The sequence below is a fragment of the Dipodomys merriami genome, unplaced genomic scaffold (assembly GCF_024711535.1).
Source record: "Dipodomys merriami isolate MVZ:Mamm:240054 unplaced genomic scaffold, mDipMer1.0.p SCAF_2, whole genome shotgun sequence".
Classification (NCBI taxonomy): Eukaryota; Metazoa; Chordata; class Mammalia; order Rodentia; family Heteromyidae; genus Dipodomys; species Dipodomys merriami.
Window position 1 is genome coordinate 4,403,816 of NW_027203381.1, and position 20,773 is coordinate 4,424,588.

The following is a 20,773-nucleotide window of genomic DNA, read 5'->3' on the forward strand; positions in this document are numbered from 1 at the left end:
GTGGTAGTAAACAGTTACTTCAAATTTTTGTTTATAAAAGGCTGAAAAGCAGAAATCCCTGAGGAAGAGAGCTGCATGAGAACAGAATGTCAGGTGACCCTATGGAAATAGGAACATTTAAGAGGGAGAGTTTGCTGGGCACCTTCTGGACCGTAGTGGCTGCAGTGAGGAATGTCTTCTTTCACTGGCTCATTGTGTCTGTGTTGTTGAGCAGGTGAATGCAGCGGCCAAGGCCATTCTCTTGTATCTGCTTCAGGGTCGATTGATGATGACAGCACCGACCTGGAACAAGTTCATCGAGTCTCTCTGTCCTGTCATTCCAGTTCTGCAGGTGTGCTGTGCTCTGTACCTTTTATGATACCATTTATCATTGGCTGAATGTGAGTGATTTGAAGGCATGCAAACTGCAGAGCTGTCATGTGGATAAGTGAAGAGGAAGTGAGTGACTGTCTGGCTTGGGCAGAAGGTTAAATAAGGATAGATGTCTGTGTGTTGCCTCGTGTCGGTACTTACCTCATAGAAACGTTTTTGAGGCAAAGCTAACAGTACTTTTAAAGCAGACATTATATGACTCACTTGTTGTATGAATTCTATTGGTGTATATTTGTAATTTGGATGTGATATCTTGAGGGAGTTCAGATTCTCTCCCCTGAATGGAGCAGTGGAGGTAGGTAGGATATGCTGGTGTGAGTGCGCATTGTCCTAAGCACAGTCTTCATTTAGGATGGCCCAAGCCTTGACCCTTGAAGCACATTGTCCTGTTCCACATAGTGCTTATTACCACATACCATCTTTATTCTGTGGGCAGTGGCTAAAGATTTATGAAGTGCCTCATGCAGGGACAGTCTACCACTAGAATCCAGGAAAACAGAAAAAGCAACATGTTTCAGGAATGCTGACATGCTTTCTGAAGTTTTATAGTATTATTATTTTTTTTTGGGGGGGGGTCCGGTCATGGGCCTGAACTCTGGGCCTGGGCGCTGTCCCTCAGCTCTTCAGCTCAAGGCTAGCACTCTACCACTTGAGTCACTTCCGGCTTTTTTTTTTTCTGGTTATGTGGTGCTGAGGAATCGAACCCAGGGCCTCATACATGCAAGGCAAGCGCTCTACCACTGAGCTACCTTCCCAGCCCCTAGTGTTATTTTTTAAATAGGCTTATTCTTTCTTTTTTCTTTTCTTTTTTTTTTTTCTGGTCATGGGGCTTGAACTCTGGGCCTGGGCACTGTCCCTCAGCTCTTCAGCTCAAGGCTAGCGCTCTATCACTTGAGCCACAGCACCACTTCTGGTTTTCTGGTGGTTTTTTTTTATTGGAGATAAGAGTCTCATGGACTTTTCTGCCTGTGCTGGCTTTGAACCATGATCCTCAGATCTCAGCCTCCTGAGTAGCTAGGATTATAGACATGAGCCACCAGCTCCTGGCTCTTTTTTCTTTTTTAGTATAGTTTTATAAATGTTCCTTACTTGTGCAGGTTATTTTTAAATGTGACTATTTTGTTCAATTGAATTGAAAGAACATTGCAAGTCGGAGGACAGTCCAATACAGTTATTACTGTCAACCTTGAAATAAAAGTGAATGATAATCTTACCTTTAAAAATACAATTATTAGGGCTATGCTGACCCAGAAGATCCCTTGGGTAACTGCATCCTCCTTCTAAGCAAAGCAAGTTCTGAGGCGGGAGAAGGGATCCTCCCCCACATCACCAGGCTGAGGTCCGTGCTGCGACTTCTATTGGTGAAAAAGCCATCGTGAGTACAACAACCTTTTACTTATAAAAGGTTCAATAGAAACATTCTAAGCAAGTGTAGTTCTGCTACAAAGTGGAACGATAAAGTTCAGAGGAATATAATTTTCCTTATTGGAGAGAAGAGACCAGTGTGGGAAACAAAGCAGATGCTGTCATGCAACAGTTCATTGATGTGATAGCTAGTTGTTGCACGCTACAACAGTCTTGTCAAGTATTGTCCTTAGTCCTGACCACTAGTGCTGTAGGCAAGTTGGAGAACCATGGAGATGGGAAATTGAAAAATAATAGTGTATTCCTGTACTTTTTAGAAATTGTTGGTTTCCTGGAGTGATCTTTTCTAAGCATCCTTTCTGAAAATTGTTTTTCATGTAAAGCATATTGGGTTAATTGCCTCATAAAGCAGAGACTTTCATCTCATTCATTTTGTTATTTGGGAAGCCATGGAGGGTCCTGACCAGGACCTGCACCACGTTAGTGCAGGTACCATATTAACTGAGAGTGGAAGCAGAAGTTATTATTTTCTCTCCTGCTGCCAGTGCAACATGCATCTTCTTTGTGGCTGTTTTTAGCTGACAGCAGCTAGTTTCTTCATTGAGAAGGAAAAGAAATTTGGAATCAGGATGAGCTATGATGGAGAAGAGTCCATCAAAAAGGTTAGTAAGAACAGACAGACACTTTTTTTGACAATAGATAATTTCTTTCCTCCAAATGTTATATCAGGACAGTATAGAAATGTATTCATAGACAGGTGACCAGACTGACAAGTAAGGAAATAGCTAGAAATAAACAGAAACATTAAGAGAACAGAAGAGGAAAATCAAGAAAAGAGACCCTGGAATGGTTGGTAGCATAGAGAGTGAAGTAGAGTGGCTGCTTCCACATAGTCCCATGCCGGCTGGGCAGCAGGTTCAGATCAACCCCAGTTCAGTGATTTGACACAATAGAAATGTATTTCTTGTTCACTTACTGGGTCCCAGGTTTCCCAGGTAGGCAATAGCATGTTTTAATTGCGACAGTACTTAAGATGCAGCAACTTGTATAAAAATGTTCCCCATTTGCTGGTAGTGAGAGCCTGCCAGAGCAGTAGTAGATTCATGGTGTCCAGGCAATCCGTCTGTGACTTCTGTCAACTCCATTATTTTGTTTTTCTGCTTTGTTATTTAGTACTGTGCTCTTCTTAAACTTTTCTTGGAAGTAGCTCACCTACCAATTTAACTGATTTTAATAATAATCTATTCTAGTTAAATTATTTGATGGGAATTTTTATAAATTAGAGGAATTTATTTGATTCCTAATATAAGATTTTTTTCCTCCATTGTAGCAATATATATAAGATATTAGTCAATTAATTAGTATAATTAAACCTATAGGTTTGGCTTATTATTTGGACTCTGGTCAGAGGTCCCTGATACTTTTTGTGGTTACTACATATCACTAGATATGAAGGCCAGAGTTAATAGATTTATATGCAGTTTGATGTTGATTGTGCTGTTCAGTCTCAACAAGACTATCAGTTGTAATTATTCTTTGTTTTTGATGTTCATTTTGTAAATATTAAATTATTTTAGTTATATGTGAACATTAAAAAGAAAACAATATTAGTAAGAGCATATGTAATATTGATATAAAATAGTTCGTAGTGACAGGCCTTTATAATTGCTGAGTATAATACGAAATGTTGACCTAAATGTTTGTGTTGTAGGGTTCGCTCACTAGCACTGAAGCTGATAGCCTTTCATCTCACAAGTGAAGAAGGGGCTGATACAAAGCGCCCCTTAATAGATGCCAGAGTTCTTGCCAGAGTTACTAATTTATTTATTGTGAAAAAACCTATTGAACTCAAATTAGATGATGGAAGAGACCTGGTCATTAAGGTGACTAAAACTTTTGGATTTCTTACTCTGTGGTTATTTGATTCATTTATGTATCATATATTTTATGGTACAATTTTTAGGTTGCATATGCTTGAGGGAGGAAGAGAAGTATGGTGATTCGAGGCTAGTTTAAAATTATGTTCTAGAGTCATTTGGCTTCTGGACACATTTGTTTATTGAGTAGATATTTCTTCACTGTCTTTTGTTTGCTGGGGATTATGTCTCTTTTCATTTAGTAATGCAAATTACTTTGGGTAGTGTCTTAAATAGAGCATAAGGCAAATAGAGAAAAAAGAAAAGAAAAAAATTAATTACTTTTAAGGTATCTCTGACATAAAGTTGTGGGAATTCTTCTTATATTGGGATTGTCTATACCAGCAAAAAAAAGTTCTTATGACAAAATTTCAACTTCTACATTATGCAAGAAAAAAAATAAAGGCAGCTGTGGTGGCATCTGCCTGTAATTCCTGCACTCAAGAAGATGAAGCAAGAAGATCTCAAGTATGAGGGCAGCATAGCTACAGATTCAGTTTGAAGTCATCCTGGGCTATAGCATGACCCAGTCTCAGAAACAAAAAACCAAAAACCAAACAGGAAAAAAAAATTGCATACATAAAGACAGTTCCCTAAAATTTTACATTGGTTTTGAGACTTTTTTTCTGTTAATCTTTTTTATATTTATGTGAGTTTTAATTACTTTCCTCTCTAAAACATGCAAAGTTTCTCATATTTAATGGAACTTAATGTGACCAACTTCTACAAAAATTGGTAGTTTTGTGTAGCAGCTTCACTTGATGGAGCAACAGCATGAATATGTGTTTAGATGGTAAAATCAAGTGACAAATATAGGATCAGTGTGAAAAAGTATCACACTTCTGGCTTACTGAGAAGCATAATGGTTGTGAGAGTCATACTCTGTGTGGGAAGTGTGTCCCCAGCACAGCGCTGGCAGACACTGTGGGGACCTCCATTTTGCTCATGCTTTCAGATGCTGCTCGTTCAGTCACTGGAAGCAAACTGGAACTCACTCATTGCTCAACAAGCAGATAAGTCTAGTGAGCTGAGAGGAGAGCATTCTTGTTTCACAACTACTCGTACAATGCAGTTAATGATGTATTGTTATCAGAGATTTTATGCTCCAAAAGAGATAAAATGATCCAGCAAAATAGTTTTATTTAATTTCCTCTTAACAGATGAAGTAAATTTAAGCAAGAATTGGCTTGTTTGGGGTTATTTCCTCATCAAATTGCTGTTGTAAATTCACTGGAGAATTATGCATTTTGCTTAACATTTAAATACACCAAACATTTTTGAGATAATGAATGGTGTTCAGTTTCCTTATAGTAAACAAGTATGCCTAGCCAAAAACACTTCTCTAAATTACATATAAAGAAGAAAGTACAAGAAACGATATCTCTCAGCTTTTTAATAGCCCTTGTTGTTAATCAAGTATTTTCTGTACTACTATGTACTCCAGTTCAGAAAGCATTTACTTCGTACGCTTGACAAAGTGTATGTGTGCTGCTCTCAGTCCCTTCCACGTGGGAACACTAGATTCTTGAATGCATTCGTTGACTGTGGAGTTTCTTGGTCTTCTTTACGTTTTGAGTTTGTTCTGTTTTACACATTGGACGGAATCACCTGTTTCTTGAGTTCACAAGTGTCCATCTTCATGCCTTTTAAGAACCCCATGTGCTTCGTGGCCTCGGCAGGGTAGAGCTTGTCAGCCCTGCCTGCGGCTGACATCCTTCCCTGCCTGGAACTGGGGCATTGTGGTGGGCAGGGGACCGGGGGCTCAGTAAGGTCATGACAGGCCAGAATCCACTGTCTGCCCAGCTGCCCAGCCGCCCAGCTGCCCAGCTTCTGCTTTCCTCCCTTATCTGGTGATGGATCTTTTTTTTTTTTTCCCAAAATCTTTGACATACCATATATACCTGCAGAAGTTGAGCATCCATGCCCATTTTTGACCACGACTGTCTACCCACATCATATCAAAGTGATACCAATTCTATACAATAAGCCATCAGTTAACTTCCCAGACTCATTCCTGAGACAGCTTCTTATTTCATCTTTAAATCCACAGTGTCAATGTTTATATTTGGATGAATTCACCATGGATAGTGCTGTAGAATCACATGTAGTAAGGGTTTCTTTTTTGTTTTGTAGAGACAAGGTCTTGTTATATAGTCTAAGCTGATCTTCAATTGGAGGGCTTCTTGCTTCTATCCTGAGTGCTGTGATTACTAGCTGACACCACTATACCCAACTTCTAATAGTTTTTCCAGGGGTGAACGTTATCACTTTGGAGCTCTAGGTTTAGGGCTACGTAACAGTCACAAGAGGATTGGAGAGGCATCTTTTGCCATTCATACAAACTCAGCTGGGGATTCACTGGGTACTAAGCCCCTACTAGGCCCTCCTTTACCCTGTGTGTAGTTTGGAGAAGGAAAGAAGGGAATTTTTGGAACTTTTTAAAGCACATAGTCTAGAAAATCATTGTAAGTAGGAGAAACAAGGGATTTTAGTTTTTTTCATTTTGCAGTCTTGAACTCTGTCTCCTATGAAGTGAGCCAGTACCTGCCCATGACTCTCATTTCATTATTTTTGTCTGCACCAGGGTCTCTTAAGGAAGAGAGCTGTGGGGTTTCCAGATAGTGGCTTCCTGAAACAGGGAAGTCTTTGAGTCTTAGGTCTGAGTGGGTTCTTCTCAGTAGTGTGGTGCAACCTGTAGAGATGTTAGGGAATCTGCATGTTTTCTGTGCAGTTCATAAGGTGGCTAATGGAAGGATGGGTTATGAAACACTTTCTAGCAGAAATACATATTGAGAAGAGAGGCTTACTAGACATGCTGGTCCTTGTTTTAGGTTCTGAGCTCTTTAGTGCATCAGTTTTGCAAATTTATATGTACATATTAGCAACTTAAGTACAATTAGTTTTTATTGAAGATTTGGAAGCAAGCAAAATATGCGTATTTATGTATTTTGGTTTGTAGTTGGAGACTGTTGAAAAGGTATATGAAATCTTCACCTCCGATGATGTTGACCTGGTTTTGAGACGGTCAGCTGCAGAGCAGCTCGTAGTAATCATGCAAGGTAATGTCTGAGATTGCTGTGCACAGTAGTGCTAAGAGTCAGCTGACTGTGGTTTATGGACTAGAATCCACACTGCAGCCTGCTTTTATCTTTTCCATGAGTTCCTTCCTCAGTTAACCTGGTATGTGATTTTTTTTTTTTTTAACTTGTACATCTTCCTCAGAGAAAATAAAACAACACGTTTGTGGGGAGGTAAGGTAAAGACAATGCACAGGAGTTGTGCATTTTCCCTAAGGATACTTTTTTAACTAACTAGCCAAGTATACTGTTTGCTGTATTTGCTCTTTGTCTATTTCATAGGCTTCCATTCTTTTGGTTAGTATTTTATTTTTTTCTGTTTTTGAAATATGTTAATGTTTTGTAAGAATAGATAACTTTGTGTCTACAAAAAATATTTTTATGACTGACATTCCTTATCCTCACAGCATATTTGTGGTTTTTTTTAAATCTTAATTTTTTGGATTGACATATAATCTAGTTAAATTGGTTAAAGATTTCAGTAGACATTTCTGAAAAGAAGACACATAGGTAGCCAGAGATATGTGGGAAAATACCCAGAAATGCTAACCCCAGTGATATATTGCCTCATTCTACTTAGAATGGCTGTTATCAAAAAGAAAAAAATACTAGAGCCCAGCACCAGTGGCTCATGCCTGTAATCCTAGCTACTAAGAGACTGGATTTGAGAATCCCAGTTTGATGTCAGTCTGGGCTAGAAAGTCCTTGAGACTCCAATAAACCACCAAAAAAGCTGGAAATGGAGGTCTGGGTCAAGTGGTAGAGCTTTGAGTGAAAAAAGCTCAGTGGAAGTGGTAGGCCCTAGTTCAAGTGCCAGGACTAACACAAACAAAGAAAAGAAAGAAGAGAAAAAAGAAGTGAAGCTGAGTGCTGGTGGCTCACACTTATAATCCTAGCTACTGAGGAGGCTGAGACCTGAGGATCAGGGTTCAAAGCCAGCCCAGTCAAGAAAGTCTATGAGACTCTTATCTTCAATTAAGCACCAGAACACTAGAAGTGGCATTGTGGCTCAAGTGGTAGAGTGCTCGCCTTGAGTTCAAGAGCTCAGGGACAGTACCCAGGCCCAGAGTTCAAGCCTCACAACTGACCAGAAAAAAAAAAGGTGAACATTCTTAGCCTAAAAAAGGCTAAGGGAATTTCTTTTAAACAACAGTCTTTCAATATGCTAACCTTTCAGAAATATAACATTATTGTAGCGTGTACTAACTATATGGATAAGTAAGAAGAACTTTAAAAAAGTAGCAATTAAAGGTAGTTACATTAATAGCTACTACTAGTAAACTATTAACATGTGTGTTTGTGTCACATAAATACTCATAGTTTTACTTTTGACACATTTCAACTGTAGATGTAATTTTTTAAGTTTAAAATTTGTGTAGATACTTATCCTATATATTTCAAAATGAGTTTTTAAAACTGCAAAAAAAGTCCTTTAACTTTTAATTTTTTTGTCTGTAGATATTAAAATGCATGCTGTGGTGAAAAAGTTATGCTTAATTGACAAAATAATCGGCTATTTGAATAAATGTGTGAGTCAAGATGGCAAGGTAAGACTAATGTCTAGACATTTTGATCATTATTAGTTCTGAAATTTAATTTAGCTGAATTTGGATGAATACTTGGTCTTCATTGTATGATAAATCCTAAGTAATCTCTGTTAACTAATTTTTTTATTTACAAAAGGAGGTTTCTACAGAGGAAACTAATCTCAAAATTTCAATAAGACATATAAATTAGTACAAGTATATATAAAACTATTTTTAGTTAAAATTCTTTCCTAATGTTTATTTGATTTTAGTTTCATATCATTTTGATGGCAGAGCCATAAGACCTAATAAGATACTATTGCAGTCTATTTTGTACTGCCTAGAGTTAGGGTAAATAAAATTGTGTTTTGCCTCCTGCCAGGCTACAGAGTGCTTGGTGAAGCCGTGTGTCACCCTCCTGAGGAAGCTTCTCTGTGCTGATCCTGTCATGCGTGCATCTCTGTCGTACCAGTCTTCACTCTTGTGCCTGTTACTCAGAGGTAAATAAGTGCTTTTAATGTGGCATCTGTCTATGGTTATACAACATTTATTTCCTGCTTAATTTGTACAACAGTGAAGTTTCTTACTGACAGTGCTGCCCAACAAATGAAGACAGAACAAAAGCCTTGTAACAGAAAGCTAGTAGTGCTTTTGTAGGAGTTTCCCTCAAACCCGCTTGCATTCTCTGGGAGCTTTCTAGAAACGCACCTTTTCAAGCTTTATCTTTCATACACTTAATGGAATGTGTTCTGTTTTTACATCTCCTGCATTTCTTGGTGGGTGTTCTGAATTAACTCTGTAAAGTTGAGCTTCATTCCTTCCAGCAGTAAAAATATTTTAGGAAGTTATGCTCTTTTTATTTTTTAAGTTTCCTTGATATTTCATGAAGACTGTACCATAGTGACTGAAGTTGGAGCATTGTTTTGTCTTCTGTTATTTGATGAAGTATCAACCATGGATATGTGGTGAGATATAAGGAGTTATATACTTTTCATGCTTAATTATTTATTTAAGGTCTCTAGTGCAACCTGAGGGGAGTATATAGAAGTTTTTACCTTAGTAAGTCTGTCTGTGCTAGACACACATGCTATCACTTTTGGTTTAGGGAATATTAAGATGTCTATTGGTTTAAAAGTCATTCTGAAATTTTATTTGTGAGCACTACTAAGTATAAAGTTTAAGAACTACGGCAGTGATTTTTGTCTTTAAGATATTTAGTATATACCTTTATCTTGGTGCTTTTTTTCTGTAATGATTTATTTTATTTTTTTAAAGGAGAAGATGTTTAGGGTGGTGCTGTCTGATTAGCACTGATCCCGACAACACATCAGTGGACAGCAAGATACAGGGTTTATCTGCTGGTACAACCATCATAGCGAGTAAACCATTTGTTATATGGGATGTGAACAGAAAGCGTAATTTATTCTCAATATAGATAGTAGAAAACATGTAACTATGTAGAATGTAGATCCAATCATAATCTTGTATTTGTTTTTAGTGAAAGAAATAAAGGTTGTATTAGACAAAATGTTGATTTACTTGGTTGTTTGCTTTTATGAAATAGGTCTGTTAATCCTTCCAGTGAACCTTCTTCACCATCCGTCTTCAGTTTGCCCGTTTCAGTTTTTAGGAGGTAAGGGATTTGTCTCTGACCTTTTCCTTTTTCTTTTTTGCTGGTCCTGGGGCTTGAGCTCTGGGCCTAGGCTCTGTCCCTGAGCATCTTTTGCTCAAGGCTAGCACTCTACCACTTGAGCCAACAGTGCGTCCAGCTTTTTCTGAGTAATTTATTGGAGATAAGAGTCTCACGGACTTTGCTGGCTGGGCTGGCTTCAAACTGCAATACTCAGATCTCAGCCTTCTGAGTAGCTAGGATTACAGGAGTGATCTACCCGCATAAGACTTGTCTCTGATTTTCTTAAAGAATAACTTACCGAGAAGTTGCAATATAATTTGTCACCATTTTTGTGTTTAAATCAAATAATATGTACTTTCATGTTTCCTTCATACTTCAGAGCTTTCTAATTTCATCTCTGTATCTTCAACTCTTTATTTTGATATTGTTCAAATTTATAGCAAAGTTGAAAGAACTGTACAGGGACCACCTCTCTACCCCCAGCCTTGAGTGCTAACATGTGGGTTTTATTGCTTTCTCCTAATAAATATTTCTGTATATATTTACTTCCCCTCTTCAGCCACATGAAAATGAACTGTAGACTTTTTCTTTTAAACTTTTTCAAAATGCAGTTCCAGTCATGGTCGTGCCATACATTCAGCTTTATGTTTTTTAGTCTTTTGAAAAAGTACATTGCTTTTCTTTTATTGATAACATACATGAAGGATGTAAATCATAAGAAATACAGTCCAAGCTGGGCACTGGTGGCTCATGCCTGTAATCCTAGCTGTAATCAGGAGGTTGAGATCTGAGGATCGAAGTGAGACTCTTTATCTCCAATAAACCACTCAGAAAACCGGAAGTGGCACTGCATCTCAAGTGGTAGAGTGCTAGCTTTGAGCTGAAGAGCTGAGGGACAGTTCTCAGGCCCAGAGTTCAAGCCCAATGACTGACGTTTTTCCAAAAGAAACACACACACATAGGGCTAACATGCAGATTAAGATAGTAGACTATTACTTCTGACCAGAAAGCCCTTTCACATTTCCTCACTTCCTCCTAACATCCCTAAATACCTGATTTTAATTTCCATTACTGTGGATGAGTTTTACTGGTTTTTGAACCTTATCAAGAATGCAATATTAGATTTGGCTTCTTTTGTTCATCTTGGAGGAATTCCTTATCTGAAGCAGTAGTGAGCTGGTTCTTCACTGCTTACATTGTGACATTTTCCCTAGGTATCATCTGCCAATACATGTAATTGGCCACCATGTTGTGAGTCCTTACTCAATAGTTTTGCCATTAACTGCTGATTGCTTGGCCTTGAAGCTGGTGTCCGACATGCTGAGAATGGCTTGGAACCTGTCCTGGTACCATGGGAGTGATAATCTACTGAAACAAATAAACTCTGAAACTAAAATCCAAAAGTAAGCTGTTACATGTGGAAAAAAAAAATCACAATTCAATTTTGCTCTTTCTTTAGTTGAAGTAATTTTTACAGAAGGTATTATCTTTTTTTTTAATTATGAAAATACTGTACAGAGGGGTTACAATTACAGTTACAGAGGGGCAAGGTAATGAGTACATTTCTTATCAAGCATTGTTGCCTCCACCTTTGTTTCCCCTTCCCATCATCCCTTCCCATCCCTTTCCATCTCCCCCCCCCCCCAAAGTTGTAAAGGTTGTTTTCGACATAATGTCTTGTACATCTCATTGTTGCAATGGGAGAAGGTATTATCTTTTGGATCAAGTTTTAACTGAAGATCATAATTTTTACTTTGTTTTGAAGATTTCTTGTGTCTGTATGAAAAAAGCTATTATGCCAGGAAATTGAAAGACAAAAAGATTGTATGTTGTACAGTTTTAAACATTATATAAAATTTGTTAATTGATAAAAATCATTTTGAAAAGAGCTCTAGAACAGTGTAAAGCTCAATAAGTGTATGTGCTAATGTTTTCACTCTTTAATGTCTCAATTCCAAATCTGCTTTGTCTGAATAAAATCAGTTTACATGCCAACATGAACATTTCAGACGCTCATCTTAACCTACAATGTTGACATTTATACCAGGTGTCCCAGCTTTCTTTTGGCTATAAGTCAACCTTTAATTAGAAAAAGATGAAGATAGAACAGGATTTTGGGGATAGAGTTTAGCATAGAAATAATTGTGAGCTTTCATTTAAATATTTGTATGTTGCTCTTTGTTCTTTTTGCCTAGGTTTGTAGATACACTACTGCTGTCCCCAGAGGACATCCTCACACTGAAGGCCACACACACGGCTAGTGGGCTGCAGGACTGCCTTCAGTCCATTGTTCAGGCTGCGGCCCACAGGGATGTGAGGGCTGCTGTCACCAGGATGGGTTTTTATCTTCTGAATGACAAACTGTCTTTAAAGAGCGCCGCTGGCCCATGTGGAGTTACCTTGAAGTCCTTGTCCTGGCACACAGTGCTAAACAGGTCAGTGGATGCTTAAGGCTGAACATTTCAAAGTCTTGGATTGAATTGGATTTGGGCTCATCGCCAAACCTTTGAAGATAAGAGTGTGGGTTCTTGTGGTTGCTATCATGAGAGAAATACTTTTTATAGTAAGAAAAACTCCAGGATTTTTTTTTACTATCAATAATAATAGCAAAAGAAAACTAATTTAGTGTATATTTTTGGAAAAAAAAAGATTATCTTTATTATCCTGGCTTAGAGAGATTTTTCTCACAAAAGTAATTGGGATGAGGTGTGGATGAAGGACACAGTTTATTCCTGTCCATATTATAAATGAGTTGAGACATGTGTGGATTGATAAATAGTTGACACACCTGCCTTAGGCTGTTTTGTTTTTACTTTGTTTTGTTCTCAAGTAAATTATCTCGTTTTTCTTGTTACTCTGAATCTCATGAAGTTGATTGTTGTGTGGAGGTCCTTTAATAGTAATCGGACAGACTCTAGTTGAAAATTTAGCACAATTAACTGGTAGCAGATGGTCACATTTGAAACAAGACTGATAAGCAATGACTCCAGGCAGCTTTTCCTTTCAGTCTTCAGGTGACTAGTGTAAAACATTTAACTTTCTCATTAAGCATATTAAGCATTGACTGTTCAGTTTTCAAACGTTAGGTTCCATGAGTTTCCAAAACATGAACTCCTTCCTTTGGCTTCCCTCTGACAGTAGGGTGTGTAATTAGGCCTTTCCAGTGCTCTGAGCCAGCCAGAAGCTGATGGCTCAGTTTTCAGGATTTTTGAAAAGTGATTGTTAAAAGCATCTGTCTTCAGAAATTATGTAAATTTATTTACAATTAAGTTATATGAGAAGTAAAAGTTGTCACTGTGAAAAAGTCATCACATTCTAGCTGTTTCACATTTTACTATTACACATGCTTTCGGAGTTACTTGTAGCTGCTACCTTGTGGAAATACCATCTCACTGTGTCGTGCGCTTCTTCCCTGCTCACGTTGCACTGTGATGAGAAATCGCCCTTGTAGGAGTATCTAGGCCTTGGAAACTGGCAAACCCAGTACATCAGCTCCCTCTCCCATCATTGCTGCCCACTACCGCATGCGTGTAAACTTATAGGCCTAATAAATATGATATCTTTCTGTTTGCAACAATGAAATTTGATGACAAAACCCAATAATGTATTTTGCTATTTTTGGATGATAGTGTGAATTGAGTTGTATTTTTTCCTGGTGTGAGTGGGAACCACAGAAATGTATGCAGCGCCACAGTGAGGCAAGAGTTCTCAGTGTGGCTCAGATGGCACTGTAACGGTGACCGTACATGAACAGACTTGTTATTAACTTTGCTTTCTTGAACTATTCAGTGTGAGTCTTGCTTACCCAGGATTCACATTACGTTGTGTATTCTAAGCCATGTAGCTGTAGTTTAGTGTGGGAGGATATGCGTTGATTGTATGTGAAATGCTGTGTCAATTTTGTTACCAGTGAGGGGTTTGGGATCCAATTCATCATGGATACTGATATCCTGGAGTATCTGCACTTTTTCTCTTTTATGTGGTTCCTGGTTGACTTGCTGAAGCACCGACACTATAATCTTCATTTGTCTACTCTTCTCCACTTGACCCCACCCCTCTTCTTGCATGTGTGCGCCTTTCTGGTGCTTTTGTTGTTATTATTGTTGTTGGACTTTAACCTAGTCTTTCTAAAAAACTATACTATTTCAGCTCTCTGTGGAGTCTGTCACATGTCAGTTAATTCATCTGTGACCACTTGTATGCTACCCAATGTGTTTACTTACAGATGTTGTTTTATCTTTTAAGTAGCCATACGAAGGAGTTGCCATTCAACAAAGTAGTGTATAAATGCACTGCATCTTGATCAATATCACCCCTTTCATCTTTCTCTCCTCCCTCTCAGCCCACCCCTTCTCTAAATTTGCTTAAGTTGTAGAATATGCATTGAATTGCATCACTACTTTCCCCTTCCTTTCTTCATTCATCCACCCCCTCACTTTATAGTAGCTGATTCCTGGTGTTTATTTTGTTGGAGTTAACCTTTCTAAGTATTACATCATTAGAGTTCTCCCCTGAATCTACCATATTTCAGTTAATACACTAGAGTACACTTGTATCCCACTTCAAAGTTTATATTTTTAACTATGAATTCTAGCTTCCACATGTAAGAGAAAACAAACATCCTTCATCTCTCGGGAGTTGACTTGCTTCACTTTACATAATTTTTTGTTTTTGTTTTGTTTTTTTCTTCAGTTCCTTTTTTTTAAATTGTGAAAATACCGTATAGAAGGGTTACAATTATATGGGCATGATAATGAGTACATTTTTTATCAAGCATTGTTGCCCCCTCCTTTGTTTCCCCTTTCCATCCCTTCCCATCTCCCACCCTCCCTCCTACCCCCCCTCCACCCCCACCCCAGCCAAAGTTGTAAAGTTCGTTTTTTGACATTGTTGCAATGGGTCCACCTGTATCCCTATTTAAAAGATTTGTCTTTTTCCCTTCCCCTCCACAAATTGTACCAACATCAAATACAGTGAAATCAGGTGTTATACCGTGGGGGAGAGACATACAAAGCAACAAAGAAATCATCTTATAAATATGTTAGAAACAATCGCAAGAAAGAAAAAACATTTGATTACTTATCTTGGGGTTCACTTCACCTAACATCACTTTACATGATTTTTTTGAGGTCCTTCCATTTCTTTGCAGGTAATTAATACCATTCTTTCTAATGAATACCTCTGTTTTTGGATCCATTTGTCCATCGAGGGTCATCTCGACTGATCCATACCTTGGCTATGGAGAACATGGTTGTGCTGCTAGCATAGTTGACTTTTTGACATTTTTCTCCTTATCTTATTATGTCCTTTTCTTCCTAACTGGTCAGATACTTAATGCCTGTCATTTTGGTATTCCTTCAATACTGTTTCTAAATTTGGTGTTCTTTTCACTGTCATTTTTCACTTCGGGACTGTTTTTCCCCCTCAACGTTACTTGTCCTATATTTTTCCTCCTACCTGCTCAGGTAGTTGAAGTTCCCTCCTTTTTTGCATTTTCATTGCATCTGAGATACTGTCTCATAAAATAGTGTGTTCAGGAGATGTGTTGAATTGCATGTATCCAATGAGCAGTGATGACGTATAGTTTAAAGATCTAGAAACTACAATTACTGTCTTGTTCCTATAGGTTTTTACAAGTGCTTCCTGCTTGCATAGAAGATGAGAAACTGCTAATAGATATCATACATTTTCTAAATAAGTTAATAAAAGTACAAAGAAAAAATCCATCAGTAGAACTTCTAAATTGGATTCTAGAATTACTCCTTAGACATGTAAGTATTGTTAAAGAATTTTGATATTTTGATTTGATAGCAATTTATTTGTAGGAATGATTTATATTGTGGAAAAAAGTATTTTGTATAGCCTGTTCTCAGTGATGTAGTTCTTGCCTTGTAATTAGCAAATGGCTTGTAGCAACCTGGCCTTCCTGATAGAGTGAGTATGTTTGTTAAAATGCAGTCCTACAGATAAAGTGGCACATTCAGTCTTGGTGTCATTATAACAAAATCTGCCTGTATGAGCTTTCTGCTACAACTGTAGTCTTAACTGGAAACCTGCCAGGGCTTCACAGGGAATGTGGAGAAAAGCAGAGGGATATCATAATGGCAAGACTAGAAAGAATGGACAAAACAGTACTCAGGCTTTGGAAACAGATTAGTGGAGTATTTGTCTTGTAAAGCCCCCTTTGGTCTCATTTTACTTAAATTTTATTTTGTTTTATTTTTGAATTATCATACATTATAAACACAAAGATAATTTACTGTAAAGATTCTGTACATATGTACATTGTATTTTGAACATGCTCACCCATTATGTTCTAACAATATTTTTGAACAGTAGTAGGTTTCAGTATGCTGTTTAGCTCAATGTGTGTGTGTGTGTGTGTGTGTGTGTGTTGATCCACTTCATTCCTCAATATTCTTTTTTATACCTTCCTCCACTGATTCCTCACCTGACATCTAGCTTTTACATTTATGTTCCTTTAGTATTATTTTTTTCATATTTATTTACTTTTGCCAGCATCAGGGGTGGAACTCTGGGCCTTGTGCTTTCTTGGCTTGCTTGCTTGGCTGGCTCTATACTGCTTGATCCATGCCTGGTTTTTTTGCTGGTTATTTGGGAGCTGCACTCTTCTGTATTTTCTGCCTGGACTGGCTTTTAACTAGGATCCACTAGCTCTACGCATCCTACGAAGCTAAGATTACAGGTATGAGCTACTGGCATCTGGCCTGAATTGAGGTCTTTTCATGTTTTTTAGTTAGAGAAATAGAATAGATTTTTCCCAGTCCTGGTGCTACTAGTAGCAGTACTTACCTAAACAAGTTGGTTTGGGTATTGTGCCTGCTTAGTTATGTGTATTGGCAGGGAAAATTTTTTTTTTTGGCAGGGAAAATTTTTGCAGGGAAATTTTTTTTGATTTTTATTTTTTTTTATTGTGAAAATACTGTACAGAGGGGTTACAATTACATGGGCAAGATAGTGAGTACATTTCTTATCAAGCATTGTAGCCTCCTCCTTTGTTTACCCTTCCCATCCCTTCCCATCCTCTCCCCCCCCCCAAGTTGTAAAGTTCATTTTCGACATGACAACTTGTACTTCTCATTGTTGCAACAGGTCCACCTGTATCCTTATTTAAACGATTTGTTTTTCCCCTTCCCCTCCACAAATTATACCGACATCAAATACAGTGAAAGCAGGGGTTATACTGTGGGGGAGGGACATAGAAAGCAACAAAGAAATAATCTTATAATTGCGTTAGAAACAAATGCATGAAAGAAAAAAAAACATTTAAAATACATATCTTAGGGTTCATTTTCCCAACATCACCTTATCTGACCTTTTCTGCTTGACTCATACATATACTAGATATTGCAAATAAGGGAAATCATGGGACATATGTTTCTTTGGGCCTGGCTTACTTCACTTAATATAATTTTTTCCAAGTCTTTCCATTTCCTAACAAATGGGACAATGCCATTCTTTCTGATGGAGGCATAGAATTCCATTGTGTATATATACCACATTTTCTTGATCCATTCATCTACTGTGGGGCATCTGGGTTGGTTCCAGATTTTAGCTATGGTAAATAATGCTGCAATAAACATAGTTGTGCTGGTAGCTTTAGTGTGGTCTTGTTTGTAAACATTTGGGTAAATGCCCAAAAGTGGGACTGCTGGGTCATAAGGGAGCTCTATGTGGAGTCTTTTGAGGAACCTCCATACTACTTTCCAAAGTGGTTGAAGAAGTTTACACTCCCACCAACAATGAAGTAAGTTTCCCTTCTGTCCACATCCCCTCCAGCATCTGTTGTTATTAGAGTTCTATATTTTTGCCATTCTAACTGGGGTGAGGTGGTATCTCAATGTTGTTTTGATTTGCATTTCTTTTATGGCTAGGGAGGTTGAGCATTTCTTCATGTGTCTATTGGCCATCCTTCTTTCTTCTTCACAGAAGTTTCTCTTTAAGTTATTAGCCCACTTATTTATTGGGCAGTTGTTTCTTTGAGGATTTGTTGTTGGGGGATTTAATTTTTTGAGTTCCAAGTATATTTTAGATATGAGACCCTTGTCCGTTGTATGGCTAGTGAAGATCTTCTCCCAATCTGTGGGCTTTCTATTGATCTTGCTAGCTATGTCCTTTGCCATGCAGAAGCTCTGCAACTTCATGCAATCCTATTTGTCCAACCTTTCTTTGATTTGTTGTGTTTCCGGGTCTCTATTAAGAAAATTTTGGCCTGTACCAAGGAGACCTAGGCTTTCTTCTATTCCATCCTGTAATGTTTTCAGAGTGTCTGCTTTGGCTCCGAGGTCTTTGATCCATTTGGAGTTGATTCTGGTGCAGGGTGATAATATAAGGATCTAGCTTTAGTTTTCTACAAGTAGTTAACCAATTTTGCCAGCACCATTTACTGAAGAGGCTTTCTTTCTTCCATTCTATTTTTTAGCTCCCTTATCGAAGATTAGAAGGCTATAGGTCTGTAGGTTCATTTCTGGGTTTTCAATTCTATTCCATTGGTCCTGAGGTCTGTTCTTGTGCCAGTACCAAGCTGTTTTGATTACTATGGGTTTATAGTAGAGTTTGAAATTTGGTATTGATATTCCTCCAGCAGTGTTCTTTCCATTGAGGAGCGTTTTTGCTATTCGGGGTCTTTTATTGTTCCATATGAATTTTTGGATTGCCTCTTCTATTTCCTTGAAGAATGAGGTTGGAATATTGATAGGTATCGCATTGAATTTGTAGATAGCCTTGGGAAGTATTGCCATTTTCATGATGTTAATCTTTCCAAACCAGGAGCATGGGAGTTTTTCCCATTTTCTAAGTTCTGTTTTGATTTCCTTTTTCAAGATTTTAAAGTTTTCATCATAGAGGTCCTTCGCTTCTTTGGTTAAGTTAATTCGTAGGTATTTTATTTTTTGTGGGGCTATTACAAATGGAGTTGCTTTCCTAATTTCAGCCACACTTTTCTCATTGTTGGCATACAGAAAAGCCATTGATTTTTGAGGGTTAATTTTATACCCTGCTACTTTTTGCAGGGAAAATTTTATGTATACGAGTATATGTGCAGAAGATTATAAAACAATTATAATGTGTTGACTTAGTAACCTCATTGCTCAGAAATTATATATGACACAGAGTTAGACACACTGTTTTTTTGTATTTGAATGAATGATAAGTCATTGTTGATCTAATAGTATAAAAAGTTTATGGTTGAAAAGCAATCACCTGGTAAATAAAAATTTTGATTTAAATATGTCTAATTAGGTAATAAAACTCACAGTTAATCTAGAACACGGCAACAGAAACTTTTATAGGAAACAACACAGACACAGCTCATATAGTGAGCATTGAAGTTTTCACCAATTTCCATGTTTAGGGTCCAAGCCCACTCTTAGACCTGCTGGTTCCGACAGACACCCAGGCTGGAGCGGACGTGGACGACATCCGGACGGCAGTCAGGCAGCAGCTTCAGAAGGAACTGATGGCTCTTTTCAGTACCATGCTGCTTAGTGTCACGGCCCTCACTGACAGGTACCATTCTGTCTCCGAAGGTTTGGATACATTTGAGGACACAGGATTGTCTTTGATTTCTGGAGTTTTACATCTTAATTCCTGAAAATGAAAGCAGGAGAGGGTCAGAATGATTGGAACATATTGTAACCTTGTGGAACTGTACAGTGTAAGGAATATAAAGATAAATATAAAAATAAAGATAAATTAAAAAAATAAAATTAAGGTAGGAATACTTAAATACTAGTCAGAATCAAATTCTTTTTGTTTCAATAGAGTTGATTATGAATTCTCAATCTCCTTCAAGACACGCGCGCACACACACACACACACACACACACTCATACGCATTCACACATGCATAGTTTTTTTTTATTGTAAAGATACTATATAGAGGGTTACAGTTACATGAGTAAGGTAATGAGTACACTTCCTATTGAGCATTGTTACCCCCTCCATTGTTTTCCCCCTACCATCCCTTCCCTCCCTACCTTCCCTGAGGTTCTTTTTTTTTTTTTTTTTGATTGTGATTAAGTGATTACATAATTTCCCGAATTTCACAGTATTGTGGAATAATGATGCTCATTTAAAGTCACAAGTTCATTCTAACTTTCCTGGAGCAAATTGTCTATCACAATCTATAACATATAAATATACACCATATACACACATGCATAGTTATTATTTTATTGTAAAGATGCCATACAGAAGCATTACAGTTGCATGAGTAAGGTAATGAGTAATTTCTTTTTTAAAAAAACAATTATTTTATTGTAAAGATGCTGTGCAGAGAGGTTACAGGTAGGGAAAAATCCACAAATCCATGTCAAAAGTGTTCCATGTTTATTGTGGTAGATGAAAACCACAAGCAAATGGTTTTGCAGCAGTGGACACCAGCTGAGCATTGTCTACCTAATTCACTTTGATTCTAACACTTTCTACCTGGAGGTGGAATCAGATCCTACATGTTAGAGGATCCATCCTACTCACTGCCCCCTTGCGATACTGTTCACCAGGTCTAGGTTGTTTACCTATGCTTCTGTTTGACAGTTATCACTTCGACTCCCCAAGCCCCCTTTCTCGGGTTTGATTAATTTGTTGAATGACTCACTGAGCTCCACACACACTTAGACACATTTGTGCTTCTTGGAAAGGATGTGACCAGCATGTTCATAAAGAGGTGCAGAGGAGGAGCAGGGGAGAGGCAGTGTGGGGCTTCCTGTGCCCTCTGCGTGCTGCAGCCTTTAGGAACCTCCACCTTCAGCAACCTGAGGCTTTTCAGATCTAGTCCTTGTGGGGCTTTTACTTCATTTCATAGGTGTGATTCCTGATGAACCAGATAGAAAACCGAGCACGGCCTGTCTGCCTCAGTATTCT

At 37.9% G+C, this 20,773-nt stretch overlaps 1 protein-coding gene across 3 annotated transcripts in view; it reads left to right on the plus strand.

Annotated features, from left to right (window-relative positions):
- Rttn (rotatin) overlaps positions 1-20,773 on the plus strand; it is a 118,278-nt gene that overhangs the window by 36,329 nt on the left and 61,176 nt on the right. For all 3 annotated transcript variants that reach the window (XM_070028973.1, XM_070028974.1, XM_070028976.1), the window contains 12 exons: positions 215-331; positions 1,608-1,747; positions 3,449-3,620; positions 6,613-6,712; positions 8,189-8,277; positions 8,639-8,756; positions 9,125-9,221; positions 9,821-9,889; positions 11,104-11,292; positions 12,085-12,324; positions 15,516-15,660; positions 19,263-19,417. In XM_070028973.1, coding sequence (XP_069885074.1) covers positions 215-331; positions 1,608-1,747; positions 3,449-3,620; positions 6,613-6,712; positions 8,189-8,277; positions 8,639-8,756; positions 9,125-9,221; positions 9,821-9,889; positions 11,104-11,292; positions 12,085-12,324; positions 15,516-15,660; positions 19,263-19,417 — 1,631 coding nt within the window. The remainder of the gene's footprint in view (positions 1-214; positions 332-1,607; positions 1,748-3,448; positions 3,621-6,612; positions 6,713-8,188; positions 8,278-8,638; positions 8,757-9,124; positions 9,222-9,820; positions 9,890-11,103; positions 11,293-12,084; positions 12,325-15,515; positions 15,661-19,262; positions 19,418-20,773) is intronic.